The sequence below is a fragment of the Cnephaeus nilssonii genome, assembly GCF_951640355.1.
Source record: "Cnephaeus nilssonii genome assembly, chromosome: 9".
Lineage (NCBI taxonomy): Eukaryota > Metazoa > Chordata > Mammalia > Chiroptera > Vespertilionidae > Cnephaeus > Cnephaeus nilssonii.
This window is the reverse complement of record NC_137080.1, coordinates 42,942,768-42,964,307: the sequence shown is the minus strand read 5'-3', so window position 1 is coordinate 42,964,307 and position 21,540 is coordinate 42,942,768. Positions and strand designations below refer to the sequence as shown.

General features: G+C 34.9%; 1 protein-coding gene across 4 annotated transcripts in view; it reads left to right on the top strand.

The window, feature by feature from the left end:
- The window catches only part of GRIK2 (glutamate ionotropic receptor kainate type subunit 2), a gene marked incomplete at its 3' end in the record, with an annotated part of 560,517 nt that overhangs the window by 192,765 nt on the left and 346,212 nt on the right, over positions 1 to 21,540 (top strand). For all 4 annotated transcript variants that reach the window (XM_079779676.1, XM_079779673.1, XM_079779674.1 and 1 more), the window contains exon 2: positions 19,228 to 19,395. In XM_079779676.1, coding sequence (XP_079635802.1) covers positions 19,228 to 19,395 — 168 coding nt within the window. The remainder of the gene's footprint in view (positions 1 to 19,227; positions 19,396 to 21,540) is intronic.

Below are 21,540 nucleotides of genomic sequence, written 5' to 3'. Positions count from 1 at the left end.
TTGCTTATTTCAAAGAAAGCAGAACAACAAAAATTGGTCTGGCGTTGGGAAGTATAGCATGTGTTTGAGGAAAAGTTAGTGATATATTTTACTTAGGTACTAGTGGAATTTATAGAGAGTCTCCGAAGCCCAGTGAGAAAAGAGTTTCAACAAGAATACAACAAAATCCATTACAAAGAGATTAAGGTGGAATCGGAAACTGATCGTCAGGTCCCTGGTGACTTCTGGGTAAAATTCAGTGGGGCAGCAGAGAAAGCCAGATTGAAGGAATTACAGTGTGAGTGGGTGATAATAAAGTAGAGGCAGGTGCATGTGGGTTATGATTAAAGAAATATTTGAAGTTTAAAAACATGGGTAAAGATAGATTGGGTGGTAAGTTACAGGGAATAAAAATTTGAGAAGTGTTTTATGTTGTAATAGAGAATTTTTGTAGACAAATAAGCATATGAGAATGGAATTGGGCAAGATATTGAAGTCTGGAAACCATTGCATTAGGGTAAAGTTGATTAAACTTGAGGAACATAGAAATGAGTAAAAGAGAGAGTACAGAAAAAGTTCAAGTTCAATACTCACAGACTTTTCAAAATTCTGAAATGTTGGGAATAGTTAATTTAGAGAACATCATGAGGTGTCAAAAACATGGAAAAAAAATAGGAAAAAGAAAAGGGATGATCAGGGGAGTGAGAAAATAAGCCCAGACTGAAGGAAAGTATTTGCAAAAAGGCACATCTGATGAAGAACTGTTATCCAAAGAACTCATAAAACTTAACAATGATAAACCAACTTGATTAAAAAGGGGGCCAAAGACCTTAACAGATACCTAACCAAAGAAAATATAAAGGTAGCAAGGATGCAATGTGTTATCAGGTAAATACAAATTAAAACCACAAGGAGATACCAATACACACCTATTAACATGGCCAAAATCCAAAACACTGACAGCACGAAATGCTGACAAGAATGGAGAGCAACAGGAACTCTCATTCATTGATAGTGGGAATACAAAATGGTACAGCCACTCTGGAAGACAATTTGGAAGTTTCTGACAAAACTAAACATATGCTTAGCTTATGATCTAACAATTGAATGCATTGGTATTTATCCAAATGAGTTGAAACTTATATCCATACAAAAACCCACACCCATATGCTTATAGCATCTTATTTATAATTGTCAAAACCTGGAAGCAACCAAGATGTTCTTCAGTAGGTAAATGGATAAATAAACCTTGGTACATCTGATCATTAGAATAATATTCCACACTAAAAAGAATGAACAATCGAGCCATGAAAATACATGAAAAACCTTAAATGCATATTATTAAGTGAAAAGACTATATACTGTATGATCCCAACTATATGACATTACAAAAAGCCAAATTATGGACACTATAAAAAAATCAGAGATTGCCAAGGGTCAGGGTAGGGGTGAGGATATGATTTATAAGAACAACTGCATAGTATTCCCTGGTGTAAATATACCACAGCGTTTTTATCCACTCATGTACTGATGAGCACTTGGGCTATTTCCAGATCTTAGCTATTGTAAATTGTGCTGCTCTGAACATAGGGGTGCATATATTCTTTCTGATTGATATTTCATGCTTCTTGTGATATTCCCAGAAGTGGGATCACTGGGTCAAATGGCAGTTTCTTTTTTAAATTTTTTGAGGAATCTCCACCTTGTTTTCCTTAGTAGTTGTACCAGTTGCATTCCCACCAGCAGTGTACTAGGGTTCCCTTTTCTCCACATCTTCGCCAGCACCTGTTGTTTGTTGAATAGTTGATGGTAGCCATTCTGGCAGGTGCGAGGTGGTACCTCATTGTCATTTTATTTTTTAAAATTTTATTTTTATTGATTTCAGAGAGGAAGGGAGAGGGAGAGGGAGAGGGAGAGGGAGAGGGAGAGGGAGAGGGAGAGGGAGAGGGAGAGGGAGAGGGAGAGGGAGAGGGAGAGGGAGAGGGAGAGGGAGAGGGAGAGGGGGAGAGAGAGAGAGAGAGAGAGAGAGAGAGAGAGAGAGAGAGAGAAGGAGAGAAACCTTAATGATGAGAGAGAATCATTGATTGGCTGCCTCCTGCACACCCCACATTGGCAATCGAACCCACAACCCAGTCATGTGCCCTGACAGGGAGTCAAACCGGGACCTTCTGGTTCATAGGTTCATGGTCAACCACTGAGCCACGCTGGTTGGGCTCATTGTTATTTTAACTTGCATCTCTTTGATGATTAGTGACATTGAGCGTTTTTTTCATATGTCTCTTGGCCGTTTGTATGAACTCTTTGGAGAAGTCTATTCAAGTCTAGTTTTTAATTGGATCTATTACCCTTTGAGGCAACATGGAGGGGCCTGGGAATTATTATGTTAAGTGAAATAAGTCAGTCAGAGAAAGACAAATATCATGATCTCACTTATATATGGAATCTAGTATAAATCCAGACACATGGAAGCATGCAACAGACTGATGAATCTCAGAGGGAAGGAGATGGTCAGGGGGAGGGATTAACCAAAGAACTTACAGGCATAAATGCATCACCCATGGACATAGACAATAGTGTAGTGAAGGCCTGGCAAGGGGGTGGGGTGGGAAGGAGGAGGTCAAAGGGGGATAAAAGGGGAAATGTAATACTTTCAAAAGTAAAGATAAATGTAAAAAATAAATATAAGAACAAAATAATAATAGGCACTCAAAAAAGGTCTCTTAATCAAGAGGGAGGAAGGAAAAGAGAAAAGAAGGAGGGGAGAGAGAAGAAAGGTGGGGGAGAGGAGGAACAGACGAAGGGATGCAAGGTAGGAGGGTGGGAGGGTGATGGTTCAGATCAGGTGTAAGCATACTTTTTATGTAAAGGGCCAGATAGTAAAGATTTTAGAATTTTAAAGCTATAAACTCTTTTGGAACTATTCTACTCTGCCTTGTAGTACAAAAGCAGTTTTAAACAATACATAAGCCTATAGTTATTATTGTGTTCCAATAAAACTTTATTTACAAAAATAGGTAGCTGGTTAGGTTTAAGAGACATATTTTGCTGACTCCTGATCCAGATGATGCCAGAGTCCATTTGGTTACAAATAAACCAAATTAGTATGGCTTTATGACTTTTCTGAATGAAAGAGCAGGGACTATGTGCACATACATCTGTATGAGTACATGTGTAAATATTTATGTGTATGTGCATTATTCCCCACAAGATATTTGGATTCCCAGTTCAGATAAAAGCTATATTTACACTATACTGTCATCTATTAAGTGTGCACTAGCATTATATCTACAAAAACAATGTATGTACATTAATTAAAAATACTTTATTATTTAAAAATGCTAACCATCATCTAGCCTTCAGTGAGTTGAAATATTTTTGCTTGTGGAGTTTCTTGCCTTCAATCTGTAAAAAATGTAATATCTGCGAAGCACAATAAAGTGTAACAAAATGGGGAATTCTTGTCCTTCTGATGCAATGATGTCTATATTGGCAGAACAGTCAGGAAACATTGAAAGTTAGCCTCTGGTCTTACAGTGAGTTTGGTTTCCTGGATGATTCCCATGTGTGCTTTGTCTGCTGTTCCACTGACATTGCTCAGTTCCAAATCAAAGCAAGGCTTTTCCCTGGTTAGCCTAAGAGTTGTTAGGAAGCTGTTAAAGAGATAATATTTAAGTATAATAAAGATGTTATCAGGACCTTTGGGTCCTTCCCAACATTTTGAAGACTCTTTGGCAGGGATGAGGTAGGCATTTTACCCAGTCATCTCTGGCTGTAGTTGTTTCCTCTGAATTCTTCCATCAGTTAGGTCTTGCAGCTGTCATTCAATCCCCCCAAATGTGAAACAAAGTCTCTATTTCTTGATTACCCCCCAAATTACCACCCACACAAAGATATGAAATGGTTGTATGGGTAGAAAACATGTGGTAACTTTTAAATTAAATTTAATATTAGACCTCCCTATTTTGTCCAACTAGTGTTGCTCAGTGGTTGAGCATCGACTATGATTATGAACCAGGAATGTCATGTTTCCATTCCTGGTCAGGGCACATGCCCGATTTGCAGGCTCGATCCCTAGTGGGGGCTGTGCAGGGGGAGCGGATCAGTGATTTTCTCTGATCATTGAGGTTTCTTATTTCTCTCTCCTCTCTTCCTCTCTGAAATCAATAAAAAAAATATTTTTAAAAAATGAAGAAAAAAAATGAAACCTCCCTATTTTTAAAAGTTTTTTGACAATGCTCCCTTTCTTTCCTCCTATATTTTCACGTATTCTCTCCTATTTGTATATCAACCTGGCTGTTGTTCAATACATTCTACTGTTGCTTCATTTGCATAATAGATGTCTAAAGTATTATTTCAATATATTAACTTCCTTTGGTTAGCATAAGTCAAATCAATAACGCAATTCCTAATCTCAATGACCTTATCATTTAACAGAAAACAATGGATGTCAAATAGACCTAAGAGAACAAATAATCAACATGAATCATCAGTGTCAATTGAATAGATCAGAATTTCAGATTCTACTGTATTTCCATCAAATCAAAGTGGATGGAGTAAGAAGTTGATTTTACTGACTCAATAATAGCCGCCTTAGAACCAGATGCATATTTTGTTTGACCCTGAAGGTCAAGGTAGGAGGTATGAGCTTCTGGATAATACAGGGTCTTATAGATCATTTCAGGAAATAAGAATATCATAAGCACAGTTTGGCAAGCAGAATTTTTGGTTGGCTTACTGAAGTTCACATGATGAAAAAGAAGGGCTGTTTAATTTCAGGGTGGAGTGATGTTGGGGCTGGAACTACTTGTGGAGAAATTTAGACCACGCTTAACAAAGTCTGCATATAATTTTGTGATTTAACGTACTTTGCTTTTACTCTCTTTTGGCAAGACCTTTCTTCATAAACTAAAAATAACTCATGAATGAATTATAACCAGGATCTCTTCATGTTTTAGAAGCTTCATGAATTTATAATGAATTCTATTCTTTGTAGTCTCGTTTGAGTGATGAAAGGGTCAGAAGCACAATTTATAGGTTAAATGATATTAGAGAACTCTGCATTGTATGACATATTTCATTAAAGCAGAGGCTATGAGCTGGGGCTTTAACATCCAGGAATTTCACTCATCATACCAACAATCATGTTCATAATTACTTCTATAATTGCTAAGAATAAGAAAAAAGAACTATATGCATGCATTTTTAAAAGTTGTACAACTGTAGTTTCTATTCAGAGTATATTTTAGTTGTGAGGGGATACTATGTCATATAAAGTATAATAGTTCTATAATGCTTATGTAAACTATAAAAGTTTGTCTATAACTAAGTGTTCTGAAAATATATAGTAGGAACATATAGAATATGTTAAATTAGAATTGAAATTCTTCCAAGGATTTATCTTTCTTGGGAGGAGAAAAGGTTAGTTACAAATTATCCCAAGAAAATTAAAAAGCAGATTGAATTCCTGCTTCTCATTAAAAGGTTAATTGTGACCATTTCAAAACTTGGCTTAAAAACTCCCTAGTCATAAAATAAAAATTAAAATATTTTAAAGTAAAAACTTAATGCAACATGTAATGTATAATTATAAAATGACAACAGGTTCATACACATGAATATAACCAGTGAATGATATTGGTAGCTACCAATAAATCAATTATAAAAATTTTCAGATCTTTCATTTTCCCTTCTGGAGCTATAATATTTTTTGGGATCTAGTTTAATATACATAAAACTATGACAGAAATAAAGAACCAGGAAACACAATGTATATTTAAGTGATAAATGGCACAGCTTTGAGTGCTGTTAGAGTTTAACAAAAGTAAATATTGCGTTTGGGAAAAATAAACTTTTTCCAAATTTTGTAACCACTCATTTTATTCATTTTAATCAATGGCCAAAGGGAAATTTCAGACCCAAGGGTATTTGAAGGACTGTTAGAAGACAAGAAGATGGTTAATTATCCACATAATTATAGTTTAAAAGCCAATAATTTATTTAAATGTGTAATGACTTAGCTGATGATGAACATTTTTTCTATTCTTTACTAAGCAAGATATGATATTTTAGTTTCTTTATATATAATACTAGAGGCCAGGTGCATGGGTTCATGCACCAATGGGGTCCCTTGGCCTGGCCTGCACCCTCTCGCAATCCGGGACCCCTCAGGGGATGATTCCAGCAGGACAGACTGAGGGAACCCACTGGTGCACAAATCCGTGCACCAGGCCTCTAGTCCTAAAACTAAAAACCTAATGTGCTAAGTATCTGGTCGTCCGGTTGGCCATTCAACCAATCAAAACTTAATATGATAATGATATGCTAAGACCTCTCAACTGCTTGCTATGACATGCACTGACCACCAGGGGGCAGACACTCCAACTGGTAGGTTAGCTTGCTGCTCGGGTCCTGCTGATCAGGACTGAGCAAGACAGGCCAGACACGCCCTGGAGCCCTCCCGCAGTCCCTCCCCAGCTGGTCAACCTCCCACGTCCCTCCCCAGCCCCGATTGTGCACCAGGGGGATCCCTTGGTCTGGCCTGTGCCCTCTCACAATCCAGGACCCCTTGGGGGATGTCAGAGAGCCAGTTTCGGCCCGACTGAGGAACAACTGGTCGCTGTGATGCACACTGACCACCAGGGGACAGATGCTCAATGCAGGAGCTGCCCCCTGGTGGTCAGTGCACTCCCACAGGGAGAGCGCTGCTCACCCAGAAGCTAGGCTCATGGCTGGCGAGCGCAGCGGTGGTGGCAGGAGACTCTCCCACCTCCATGGCAGCACTAAGGATGTCTGACTGTCGGCTTAGGCCTGCTCCCAGTGGGGAGCGAGCCTAAGCCATCAGTCGGACATCCCCCGAGGGCTTCCAGACTGCAAAAGGGCATAGGCCAGGCTGGGGGACCCCCCCCCTGTGCATGAATTTAATGCACTGGGCCTCTAGTATGTATATAAGATCTTTGGTTAATCTCTTCTTACCCTCCCCCTTCCCCTTTGAGATTCATCAGTCTGTTTCATGTTCCCATGCCTGTGTTTTCCATTCCTGCATTGGGTGTCTGCCCCCTGGTGGTCAGTGCGCTTCATAACTACTGGTCAGATGGTCAAAAGGTCAGATGGTTGAACAGTCAGCTGGTCACTTAGGCTTTTATATATAGAGATTTATAAAATAATATTTAAAGCTTCCTTTTTTTATTTGTAATTAAATGTACTAAGTCCTGAAAGCAGTTGGTGACTTGACTCTTGAAACTGAAAGCAGGCCTGTACATTTGGAGAAATACAAGAACAATATAGTGAAATGGGAGGGCTCACAATTGTTAATGACTTTTGGAATCTTACTTGATTACTGAATGAAACAGTTCCATTGTTATATACCCCTCCATTTTGGCTGGGTATGATTCCATGAGAGATAAATTGTCACCATTTTCATTTTTTAATGAATGCCTATGTTTCACTGTCTCTTAACAAAATGCATATTTTGTGACAAAATGCATAGAAAGATTTTATGTTTATATACAGAAGGCCTGAGTTTGAGTCTTCACTGTATCACCTCCTTGCTGTGTGATCATTCTTGAGCAAGTCTCATGAGTGAGACTGATTTTCACCTGAAAAAATGAAGCAGTATTAATACTTTTTCACCCAATAGTGAAGCTGTGCATGCTTATGGAAACACTTTGTTCTTTACCAAGTGCTTTGAAGTCATTAGTTCTCCTACTTCTTTCTCTTTCCTTTTCCTCCCTTGTACTCCCCCCAGCCCCTGCTTCCTTACCTTCTTTCTTTTCCTCATTTTCCTTCCAATAGCTATTCATATTGGGGACCATGTAGAAAGGAAAAAAAAGAGCTTAAATAATTGTTATTTAAACTGCTAGAAATGGAGGTTGATTTTTTAAAAAAATAACTTTTAATGTAGATATTTAGATTTATTATAAGGACAGTGTGATTAGATACCTTCTGTGATGTCCTTAGTATAAGCTGAAATCAGTGTTATTTCTTCTTAACTTTTCATTCCAAGTTTGTATAAAAGCCATAAAAAATGATTTTGTAGAGAGTAACTCATTAGCATAATAACTTCATAGGGTGGCGATATAAGGATTGGATTATTTCAAATCCCTAACCTGATTCTAGAAAGTAGAGTTGCTTCCTATTCTTGAATAAGATTATTTTCTAGCTGAAACCGGTTTGGCTCAGTGGATAGAGCATCAGCCTGTGGACTGAAAGGTCCCAGGTTCGATTCCAGTCAAGGGCACGTACATTGGTTGCGGGCACATCCCCAGTGGGAGGTGTGCAGGAGGCAGCTGATCGATGTTTCTCTCTCATTGATATTTCTAGCTCTCTATCTCTCTCCCTTCCTCTCTATAAAAAATCAAAAAAAACATAGAAAAAAAAGATTATTTTCTAGTGGATGTGGCATGACCATGAAAGGCAGTAGGTTGACAGAAATCCACAGTTATGATTATTCTGGTGTTCAGTACAAGCTCAGTGGTTAATGAAGTTATCACAAGTAGAAATTTGATCACAGATAAGGTCTCCAACTTTGCCTGAATTGCTGGGCTCTCACTGGCTGACTCAGCTAAACCACTGGATTAACTTTGCTTTCTCTAGACCAGGTATGTGGTTCAGACAAGACTGAGGATTTGGGTTGTGACCCACATTTACCTCACAACCAACATTTAATTTTAATGTCTTGTTTGTCATGCAAATTAACTCCATTATGTCGTGGACAGTTGAGATTGGCAAGGGTCTTATGGGTGCCTTTATTCATTGATTCATTAAAAAACTCACTGATTCATTTCCACAGATGTTCATTGAGTATCTCCTCTGTGCTAAGCACTGTGCTGGGCACTGGAGTTGAGGAGATGAAAAAGAACAGCCTGAGCCTTGGTATCCCTGGAGCCCTTCAAGCTTCTCAGTTCACAAGTAGGTAAACTGAGGCCCAGAACACTTACCTGACTTGATTAAAGTTCACAGTTAGTTAATGGCCAAACCAGGACTAGGATCTCAGGCTCTAAACCACCACCCTGAAATACTTACCATAACTATGATGCCTTTTAATTATTCTTGTAAATTCACATAAGTGTGCTATGGTATAATTAAGCATCATATATTTATACAAACAATTAAATGTATAATGTATTTAAACAACACATACCAGATAAAACTCAGTTGGATTTATATACAGGCAATGTACATAACAGCCTAAAAACAAACAAACAAAAATACGGTTGCTGCTTTTAAGGAAGAATATCTTTGTTTACATTTGTAGCATTTTCTCAATATCTTTGTTCTGTGAACTGTCCATAAATAACTTTCTCTCTCCTCTGAAGTGTACTTTGTGCCATATTTTCTGTGTCACAAAGACAGAAGAAAAGCAAATTGCACGTTTACTCACATTAGGATTATGGGATATTTGTTGTTCTCTGACAAAAGCTAAATACATATTCATAGCATCCTACAAATATAGTAAAAATTCTATCTCTGCCTCTAGGCTGCCTTCAGCGAGGTCATACCAGGCAGTTAGGGATATATATTGGTTCTTATATGTCTACTGGGAGAAATCCATTTTGGGAGGTTGGGCTGGAAAGCAGTTTAGGCTGTGAGTTATGTATATTTATAGTGCTGCATTTACTCTCTTGCTGTTCCCCTGTGTGAATCGCTGTATGGGTTCATGTTGACAGTATTGGATGAGGCACAATGTGTTAACCTTTCTCGTGTAATTATATAAACATGTACCCTGTACGTGGTGACCTGGGAATGTTGATCAGAACATCTGTTATGATAAACGGAACAGTGAATGAGAGTTGATTTTTGAATTGTTAAGTACTAAAAGTCACTCTTCTGATCTGTGGTTTTATGCAAATGTGAATGTTTGAAAATGTTGCTGAAACCTGTCATTCCTTAACTTGCCAGAGGTAGAAAGAGAGTTTGCTTTTTATTGTTCTCACATGGGTGCTGCCTAACTAAGAGGAGTTATTTGTCTTTCTTGGAATCAATTGAATTAACCTTTATATCAATTTGTATAGCGGTCTAAGCATTCTAGATAGAGCCTGTAGGAAAGTGCCAGCTTAGTGTAACCAATAATGTCAGGATAACCTCAAGAAATCTTGGCAAAGGTTTTTCAGTATGCATCAGCATCATTTACATACGTTTTTGCAAATTTTGGGCTAAGAAGCCAAGAGCAGTAGGGTAAAAATTGATAACATGAATGTTACTGTCATAATCCATCTCCCAAATGAATGATTAGTCAAAGAAGACCTTAGACCAGGGGCAAATTATTAAACTCAATTTGCATAAGACCTCCTGGCCATTCTGATTGCTTGCAAACCCACTTCACTGCATCTGGATAGCCAAAGGTATTATCAGCTACCTTTCCCATTATCAGCTTGGTGGAAAGCAGAAGGCATGTTAAATATTTTAAGGTTGTTTTCATGTGTTTGTTTTACATAAATTTTAAAATGTTTTAATTTTTTTTTCCTATTCAACTCACAATTGGTTTCTAAGTTTAACAACAACAGTTTTAATTTTGAGTTGCTTAGCACATCTGAAGTTTGGGGGAAAATTTCAACCAAATTGCTCACATACTCAAAAAATATTGGAAAGTGCTGTTCTGGGGAGGGAGGGAGGAGATATAAAAGTGTCATTGTCTCTGCCTGATCTGAATCAGCTTTCTAAAACCAGATCATCTTTAGTTCAACTTTCAAGGTCATTGTTTTATAAAGATAAAGAGGTTCATTTCTATGGTGATGGGCTAAATTTGCTGAATCTATATTTGGATATTTCCTCATGATTGGAAACATTCTCCCTTTTGCTTGGGTTCTGTCCAATGCTAAGAATCTAAACTTGTATAATGTTCTGTACCAAATTACTCCATAATCAAAAATTGTTTTTTTTCTATAAAGGTACCTCAGATATATAAACATTATTTTTATTTTAAGAAGTCCAGAAAATAGTAATTTTACATAATATTTTTATTCATAGATATCTTCCATTAATATTTTGGTATATATCCTTTCAGAAATATTTGTCTATGTTCATGTTTAATTGGAATAGCTATGCTTTATTGAGATAGCACTGTTATTCTAAGGATTTTACTCTATTCTCTCATTTAATCCTCACAACAAATCTATGAAGTTGGTATTTGGTAATTCTGATAACATAACTATTTTTTTCCCAATAGGACAATGAAATATAAAGAAATTATGTAATTTATCCAAGGCCACTCAGTATAAAGGCAAAACTGGGCTATGAACCCAAATAGGTTGACTTCAGATTCCTTATTTTTAACCAATACACAATATTGCCTCTTAAAAACATGCTGACTACTACTTTTGACCTGCTATTACATTAGGAATATATCCTGAATATTTTTCATGTCAAGAAATGTATATCTACCCAAGAATCTTAAAGGTTGTACACTATTCCATTGGCAGTTTGCAATTCCGTAGAGAACCAACCCCCAGATGATGTACAGTTACATTGCTTCTAGTTTATTTCATCATTAAAAATAATACTGCTTTGAACATCCTTGAACATATATAATTTAAGGTATAAGGTCTAATTCTTCAATATCCATGTAGTTTGCCCTTTCTACTAATACTGTCTGGGGTGTGTGTGTGTGTGTGTGTTTCAACTCACTCTCCATCCTGAACACACAAAACTCCATAATCTACAGCTGGGTCATTTCATTTTACCATAAGAAAAATGTACCCTTTTAAGCTGTGCCTACATAGAGTCAAATATAAATATTTTGGTCAGTGACCTTTTGCTTTATTTGACAGTGTCAGGCCACTATATTTTCTCCTCTATTTTGTCTCTGGATTAACTAACTGGTTGGTTAAGTTTTCTTCAGATGTTGCTTTTGTATGAGTCTTTGTGGATAAATATCAGTTTTGCATGCATGGTCACTTTTATGTACATTATTTATATATTAGATCGCCACTGGCTTACATTATATGCAATTAAAATGTTTACAATGCTTTTTTGAGTTAGATGATTGGAGAATGGAAGTTACTAACTTTAATACTATACTTACAATTTTACATTTTCCTTGTCAAACAAGTTTCTGCAGTATTTTCTCTCTACACCTGCTTTGTATTCTTTCAGCTTTTAATTCTCAGGAAATAGTATCCATTATTGGGTGCTCAAACTAATTCTGAGGAATAAGAACTTTTACATAAATCCCAATTAGCCTTAGAGATGCAGTCTTTTATTCCATAAACTGTTCTCATTACAAACATTACTCACAACACTCTGTAGTTTGCAAAGGGCTGTAGCAGATACTTGAGGCTTTCTGGATTACTGTGAAGGGAAACACGGAGGAAGGGACACAGTCAGATCTGCACGATTCTCTTAGTTGCCTGGGAAAGGGAACATAAAGCATGGCCATTTGATCAATTTCTACTATGTTTTTTATATTTTATTGATGTAAAATATGATTTTGATTTTCTTCCATTTATTTTGTATTAATACTTGCAATGCCTTCTCACATCCCCTCTGCATATGAGTAGTTTATTCTTCTCATGTGTACTGAGCACATTGTGTGCTGGCACCAAGTTAAGTCCAACAGGTCAAAGATGAGTAAGTTATCTCTCCTGTCCTTCAAGAGTTTTCAGAGGGACCGCGTATGGTAATAGGTTATGCACTTTATGCTGTGAGAAGGACTAGAAAAGAGGAATGAAAACCATGTTCCAATGGAGGCTTGAAATCTATACGCGGGTGTTTGCGGAGAGGTGGTCTTCACCAAGGAGATGATATGGTATTATTAATGGTAACATGAATGCTAACCTTTATGGCATTATCAAAATATGTTAAGAAAGAGAATTGATATTTTTAAGGATTTTAAGAAATCTTGCCCCAAAGTTAGAAGTAAACAGTTCCTTTCTTTATCTTCCTTTATCCCCTCATTTAAAACAAAATAATAAACATGTATAATAGTTAATAGTCCAATTAATGGCATAGGAAGATTTTTTTTAAGAAACTGCAAAATAAAAATGAAAAGGGGAATGCAATGACTTTCTTGAAGTTCTATTCCATATGAATAATATAAATTATTTTATATGTAATATCAAATTACATATTTATGTCACTTTATGGATTGCACTATTACTATTAAATTGATGTCTGATTTTTTTAAAATATGAATTTGCTAGGCATCTATCTTATTACTATTTCTGAATTTAAACTTAAGGAAGTTTATTTAATACCTCTAGTTTAAGCAACCAAAGGACTTGTATGCATACATATTAGCATAACCAATGGACACAGACACTGGGGCGGTGGGGGCTTGCCCAGGGTGGGAATGGCTGTGGGGGGAGGTGGGAACAATCAGGGGGAAAAAAGACATATGTAAATCTTTAGACAATAAAAAAAATACCTCTAGTTTAGCCACATAACATCTAAATGCTCTTTGGAAACTCAACATATTTGCATCTAGTTTTTTATTTTTATTGGTTGAACTCAGTAATATTTTGATACATGGCTTTTCAAATCAATATATATTTTTTTGCAAATGAAAGTTAGAATATTAAGGAGTATATCATATTTGCAACAGATTGACATTCAACCAGACCTTAGGTTCTGACAGAATCAGTGATACACCCCAATTTACTAAGCAATCTTGGACTCATGAGTTTTCTGAATCTCTGATCTTCAAGATCATTTCACCCAGCTCATTCCTTTAAGAGAAAACAGAGGTCTTGATAGTGAAGGGGCTTGGTAATTCAATCACTTTTTGCCTTTTTAAAATTTGACCTATATTTTAAAAAAATCAATATAATTAAAATGTGTGTTCTTGTCCTTCAAGTAGTTATTGTTATTTATATTGTTTATGTGGTGGTTATTCATGTGGCTGCCTTCTCTGTTATCTCAGTTTGACCTGTTCCATTTATATCTTTATATTATTCTAGCATCTGCCTTCACAATCAGTATGCATTTCTTCGGGGTCTTAAATTTCTAACATTTAAGTAGCCATTTCCCAATTTTCTTCACAGTATGTAGTGTGTATACTTTAAATTTGTATTATTTGAATGTGTAACTCCAAGGTCTTCCCTATAATTTAATCGTCCATTTGTAGGGGGGGAAAATCAACACCTATTTTCTATTCAGTAGCGAAAAATATGTTGCAAACAGTAGGAGGTTTATAATGTTAAAAGCATATTTATTTTTAGAATAAGAAAGCATATTTACATGCCTGAGTACAACCAATTTTTGTGTAATGGGACTAGGACATTATTTCCTGCAACTCGATTTCAGTTTATATACTGTCTTCTGTCTCACATTCTTTATTCTGGCCTCCAATCGGCAGCTTTCTTTTTCCAAATGCTTAGTACAAGTTTGAGCTGAATTGCCTATGGTAGATGGAGAAGGAGGTATGCAAGAGTAGCTTTCATGACTCCTATAGTTGAACGACTATAAACAATGCTAAAACTGCAAACAATTATACAGTTTTGTGGACATTCCACAGACAAATTTTTTATTGGTCTCATGTTTGTACAGTTTTTAGTTTACTTGAAATATTGACACAGGTGCTAATGTGCATGCTTGGTTGAATTTAACTTTGTAACATTATAATGAAGAACATTATTGTTTGTAGAAATATAGCTAAAAATACTGGAAGCAGTCCTTTCATTAAGTTAGAAATAGCTGTTGCTTCCTGGCCCAAGGGAATCAAAAGCAAGTGGGAAGAGTGGTAGGTATCTCTCTGCGTGCAATAGAGATGGGTCACTGTTCTCCTCCTGGGAAAACTTATACCTTATACTATGTGCTTTCCACACAATCCCCTTTTGGGAAGATGTGACCTACTTACTCATTTTTCCATGGATCATGTGCGTATTTTTCCACTTGCAACACACTGTTAACTAGGCTGGCATCCCCCAACCTCAAAAAAAATCAGTTTTATAATGTTAAACACATACTTCATATGGACGTAAAACTCTAAAAATCTGTTTTAAGGAATTAGAAGTATTTACCATTCAGAAAAAGGAAACCCATGTGAAAACAACCAGAATTTTAGGATAAAGAGAGGCAATGTTACCCAGCAGGAAACAGTACAGCATAGTGATGAAAAGATGGGGCCTGGATTGAGGTCTCCTGTTTATTTCTTTTTTTAAAATACTTCTTTTAAAAATTGATTTCAGAGAGGAATGGAAAGGGAGAGAGAGATGGGGATCAAGCCCACAACCCAGACTTGTGACCAGGAATCAAACTGTGACCTCCTGGTTCAAAGGTCAACACTCAACCACTGAGCCACCGGGATAGGGCTAGATCTTCTAAATCTTAGCTGCTATTTTTGCCTGCTTGATCTACCAGCTACTCAGAGTGGTATATTAATTTCCCATTGTGATCTATTTCTCCTTCTAGTTTTGTCAATGTATTGGCATTTTTTTTACTAGATTATGTAGATTCTGAGTTATATCATCTTGTGTATTGTCTTCTATCTCCTTATGAATTGCAGACTTTACCTCTATTTTTTCATTGCCTTCAAGTCTATTTTCTCTAATATTAGAATATCTTCACCAGCTTTTGTTTGGTTAAGGTGGTTTTAGGACAAATTTTTGCTGCTTGTTCCTACATTTTTCACTATTTCTCTTGTAAGTGGATTATAGTTTTGTGCATTTTTTAGCCTGTTTAATAATCTTAAACTTTAAAATACAAATTTATTCCATTTACTTTTGATGTAATTACTAATGTATTGTTTTATATGCACCATTTATACCAACCATATTAATATTTTTAGTATTAATTCTGTTTATGTTGTTTTACTTATATTTTCTTATCTTTTGAATGACACATTTTTTATTATATCAACTTTTTCTCCATTAAATTTTGATCATATGCTATTTCATTATTTGCTTACTATTTATCCTAGATATTAATATGCATTCTTGAATTATTACAGTCCAAAATAATTATTAATTTTACCTTTCTCCCAATACTGCTAGAACATTAACATCCTTTAATTCAATGTATGCATTTCTTGACTAGTGCATTATTGTTATTATGAACTTACATTAAACACACATTATAAACTTCATAACATGTTACTAGTTTTATCCTTTTAGCCAAAATTCATTGATATTAATGTACAAACTTACCCTTTCTTTTACACTTCGTATATTTAGGTAATGCAGTGGTTGCCTCTGGGATAGTTTTCTTCTGCCAGAGAACTCTATTATTTAGTACTTGTTTTAGTAGAGGGATATTGGTGATAAATTCTCAGTTTTGTTACTTTCATTGTTAAATTAATAATTTTTATTTCTAGTTGCATTTAGTAAATATCCAGAATAATATTAAAAAAAGAGTGAATAGTATAGACATCCTTATCTTTTTCCTCAATTTAATGAGACATATTTCTACTTTAATCTTAAATATAATATTTAGTGTTAATATGTGTTTTTATCTTAATAAAGTATAATTCTTACTCTATTATTTTAAAAGTTTTCTAAAAGTCATTTCAAGTCAAAATTAATTAGTGAAATCTATCAAGTGTCTATAATAACTAATATGGTGATTGCACTTTTATTAATGTTTGATCAATTTATATATTGGATATTATTAAAACTTTCCAAATTCTTAAGTAGAATTATAACTTCTTTTTTATACCTCAGCTTAAGGCACTCACCTAACTTTTTAAAAAATAATTCTTTACTAGATTTTTTTTTTACCCTCTCTGTCCATACCTTCCCAGCAATCAGGGCCAGCAATCTGTTTTCTTGAGTTAATGTTTTGGAAGTGTTATAGAAGATATTGTGTTTGGAAAGCTTTGCATTATCTGGATGTTTTTATTTTTATATACAAAATTTTAAACTCTGGCTTTGAATCAATAAAAATTAATTATTCATGTTATTCAATTAATGTAGAAAATGGGTTTCCTAGAGCAATTACAAAGATTTCTTTAAATATTCAAATAATGATAAATATGTAAACTTAAAGTTGAATTTGAATTATTTACTTTGAAGAGAGTAAAAGATAGGAAAGTTTTAACCCGGCATCATCAAATATTGATCATCTTATCTTTATTTTGTATTTATACCACAGAAGCTATAATTTGAACTGAAGAAAGTACAAAATTCATTTTTCATTTTACTTTGCCATTAAGAAAAAATTTCAGGTTTTGATTTTTTATAATTTAGTTTTTATTGCTAAATAACTTTAAGAAGGTCTTTCCAGTCGCTCAATTATTTTTCTGTTCCATAAATAAGATTTTACATTTATCCTCACATATTATTATTAAGGTCATTATATCTAACATTTTAGGAATTTCTGTGTATTTCACCTGAATGAAATGTTGAAGAAAACGACTAGTTTGTAGTAGAATAGGCAAGTGCTTCGAAGTCAGACACCAATAGATTCTAAATGCTGGCTATGCCACTTGATAGCTGTATATGATCTTTGACCCGTGTGTTCTTTCCTGTAAAGTAATATTACTTGGGATTATTTTGAAGATTAAATGAAATATTTTAAGACCTGTTGAGTGCTTACTCTATGGCAGCCACAGTTCTAACTTCTTCATTACGAGATAACATTTAATCTTTATAATAGTTCTATGCATTAGTTTCCATCATCATCCCTTTTTTATTTTTTAGATAAGAAACTCAGACTGAGGATTTAAGCAACTACCTAAATGTACTTGATGGCAAGTGGCAGAGCCAGAATGTAAACCCATCTATGATGGCTCGGCAGTTCATGCTCATAGCACTGTCTTCCTCCACATATATAAGAGGTCCAATTTGGTTCTTGACACCCATTAGGCATGTAAATAGTTTTTAACCTTGTGCTTAGCATGGGTTACCAAAGACTTTAAATATATTCAGAGTACTATTTCACAATAAGTTGATTACTCTGTAACTATACCATCAATTTAGTTGAATAAATAAGAGAATTATTGCAAACAAATATGGTGTAAAATAATTTTTCTACTTCCTGGATATAAATTTGATCACTGTGGTACCTTTTTGAGTCCCAATTCCTCATATTTAGAGGAATTGTTACCATACATATCTTCATACTAATTTATCAGATGTAGTTCTCATAGTATCATCATATGCCTTTCATATATCAAAGACTTTTGAAGAAATATGCATTGCAAGCTGTGAAAATGGCTTATTCAAGGAGTTTAATTTATGAATGATCATGCTGAGAGTACATGGTGTGAAATTTGAAAGAGAGAAAGATAAATGCTCTCCTTTCATTAAGTACTAGTTTCCCAAGGACAGAGGTTAGAGGGTATCAGGTATCAGGTGCTCCCCTTTTATTCCATTCATCAAAGTAACAATAAGGAAGAGATTCTGTTGGAGGCAGCAGTCTCAGTTAAGTCACCCATAACTGAAGAGAGAGAGTTGATGTCAAGAAGAAAAAAGGCTGGGTCAAGAATGAGGGAACTGGACAGAGACATAGCTGATAGAAGTTGACAAACAGAAGGGTCATGTTTTAAATTCTACTCCACACTTTTGGTGAAAATGATAAGCTACAGTACTATTCACCTATTAAAAGATTTCACTTTTTGTGAGAGTTATCTTTCACAAATGTCATGTACCTTCTGAAAAAACACACTGAGTAACACAAATAGAGAGATGCTACTTTATTCTTGTTCTCTTTTTTTGCAAGATGCTAAAATTTGCATTAATAAGTATTTTGGGCTTCTAATACAATAAGTGGCATAAAATTGTTTCAAAGAATTCTGATTTCTAAATTAATGTAGACAAATTAATATAATTTTACCCAATGCCTAACTTTATGGCTTTATGTCAATACTAGAGACCCAATGCATGAAATTCGTGCAAGAGTAGGCCTTCCTTCCTTCTGGCCACCGGGCTGGGCTTCCCTCACAGCCTAGGGTTCGTCCAGAAGGTCGTCCGGAAGGCTGTCCAGTCTAATTAGCATATTATGCTTTTATTATTATAGATAGAAGATTTTTCTGGAACTGTGTAAAATTTTGAAGGATAATATTCAGTTCTTAAGTCGAGATCTATATATATATATACATAGGCACTAAAAAAAAACCAGTTACTAAAGATGAAATTATGTTAAATTTAGTTAGTAATACCAAGATAATTTTGCCAGTATGGATATCTCTGAAAAAGCATCTCCCAAATATTCAGTTCACAGACAAAAGTAAGCACAAACTCCATGTACTTAAACAAATCACACATACACACACATGCACACACGTAAAGACATATATACACACTTAGAAATGTAGAAAAGTTTTGAAATTTTCTCTATCTTGTAAGAATTGTGTGATTATTCTTCCTTTTTCACCAGGTGGTATTTTTGAATATGTGGAATCCGGCCCGATGGGAGCTGAGGAACTTGCATTCAGATTTGCTGTGAATACCATCAACAGAAACAGAACCTTGTTGCCCAATACCACCCTAACCTATGACACCCAGAAGATAAACCTCTATGACAGTTTTGAAGCATCCAAGAAAGGTAATTGATAGATATTTAACATTATGTGTCCTGGTTTTCAAATCTCTAGGTATTCTAAAGAGATTTCTTAATTTCAAATATAATTAAACTAGAGCCCCAGAGCACGAATTCGTGCATGGGGCATGGGGCGGGGTGCAGGGGGTCTGGCCTGCCCACCCTGATTGGGGGGGCGGCGATTGGGGATAGTGCCAGCCAGGGGAGGGGCCGCGGGCAGTTGGATGGCTGGCCCTGCCCCCTGGTCAAACTCCCAGTCGAACTCCTGGTCAAGGGGACAATTTGCATATTAGCCTTTTATTATATAGGATTGTTAGGAATATTTTCACAAAAGATTTCTTTTCAAAATGCACCTAAAGTTATCAAGGAAGTTAAAGTGATGTGACTACCCTTGGCAAACAACTGTGCTTATAACAAGAAATGCAGTCAGATCTGTAAGAGTAAAATTGCTTTTTCAATCAATTGATTGATTGATTATCAGTCAATTCCATTATATTATTACTGTGGTCCTAATTTACTGTATACCTTGAAAATCCTATAGTTCCACATGATCTCTAAGCTTTATTAGAAAATTTTGAACAATCTTTAATTTATATATAATCAATGCCCATTTTTTAGCCACTTGATGTTCTTTCTTGTAACTGAAAATAAATGACCAATGATAAAAATTGGATTTTTTGAAGAGATAATTAGAATTCTTTATTAATTTTATTTTATCATTAATGTTGTAAAACTGTGTTTTAAATGACCAGTTCATTTAACATTTATATATGAAGAAAACTAATAGAAAAACTATTATCAAGGCATTATTTTAGCCAAACAACAGTAAATGTATTTGGAGAGATGTTTCAATATTCATACTCTGTTTAAGCAGGAGGGTTTTCTTGGGGGGCGTAGATAGCATTCATGTAACAAGAATTAAATTTCATAATATACATCTTCTTCCAAATAATGGGCTTATAAGCATTTGTTCTAAATCTCTATTTTTTAATACAGTTTGCTTTTCTGTCATACTAATATTGTTTTATTAGCTACCTTACACTGAGGGAGTGTACACAATTATTTATAATTCTACCTTGGTGAAGTTTTCTTCCTAAGCTCATTAATATTAATGAAAGCTGATAAGATACAATATTTCTTGAGATCAAAGAATCCCTTTTCCCCCAGCTATGTAGTGTTTATCAAATCCTATATTCTGCCTGCCCTTTGAATTCATATCTTTATGAATACAAATAAGTTTCCATATTTTAGAACCATGTCAGAGTGATGAAAGGTTTTAAAGGCTGAAAAAAAGGGTAAGGTTTATTGAGAAATACTACAATTATGATGATAATTGCAAAATAAGTCATTAACTGGATGACAGTGCATTTGATTTGTAACATAGTTCATGATTATTTCCATTAAAAAGAAGAAGCTCTGTCTCCTCTGAAATCATTTAGATCAAATAATATGAAATATGAGTGCAGTATAAATAAAATATTAATATGTTTCTTAATGGATTTCAAAGGTGCAACATAAAAAGGAAAGACTAGAATGTTCTAACAACAAACAGGTTACTGTCCTGGGAATACCCTAGCAAAATTATGAGATGTTAAATGTGTTTGGTTTCCAAATATTAAAAGGAATTTATAAATTTTGTCATCCATTGGAAATCAAATTCATTAATTGACTTTGAGAAGAAGGAAAAACTCAAGTAAGTGTATGAGTAACTTCATTTGTGTGATGTTGCAAGGGTCAATGTCATGGTTTGGATCTTATCTTGTGAAGCTCTTGCACAGCAAAATGTAAAAGGATAATATAAGGGGATATCTAATCCAGTTTTTTAACCTCATGGGGGAATCAATAAATAAATATGTGTTGCTAAGGATATTAATGGTTAATTATAAAATAACTTAATTATTTTGGACATTCTTAACATGTTTTAAAACTTGTTTTCATAGGCAAAATATAAAAAATTAAAATTTTAAATTTGTACATATTTTCTGACATATGTATGGTCTTATACTTTTAATAGGTAATATGGTTTTGTTCAATAAGTGGATATTTTGTAGCATTAATCCTTGAATTATTATTTGAATAATACACTGATTTTACATAACTCCTCTGATAACTGAGCACTCTAATTCTTATTTGAAATACACTTAGTAATGT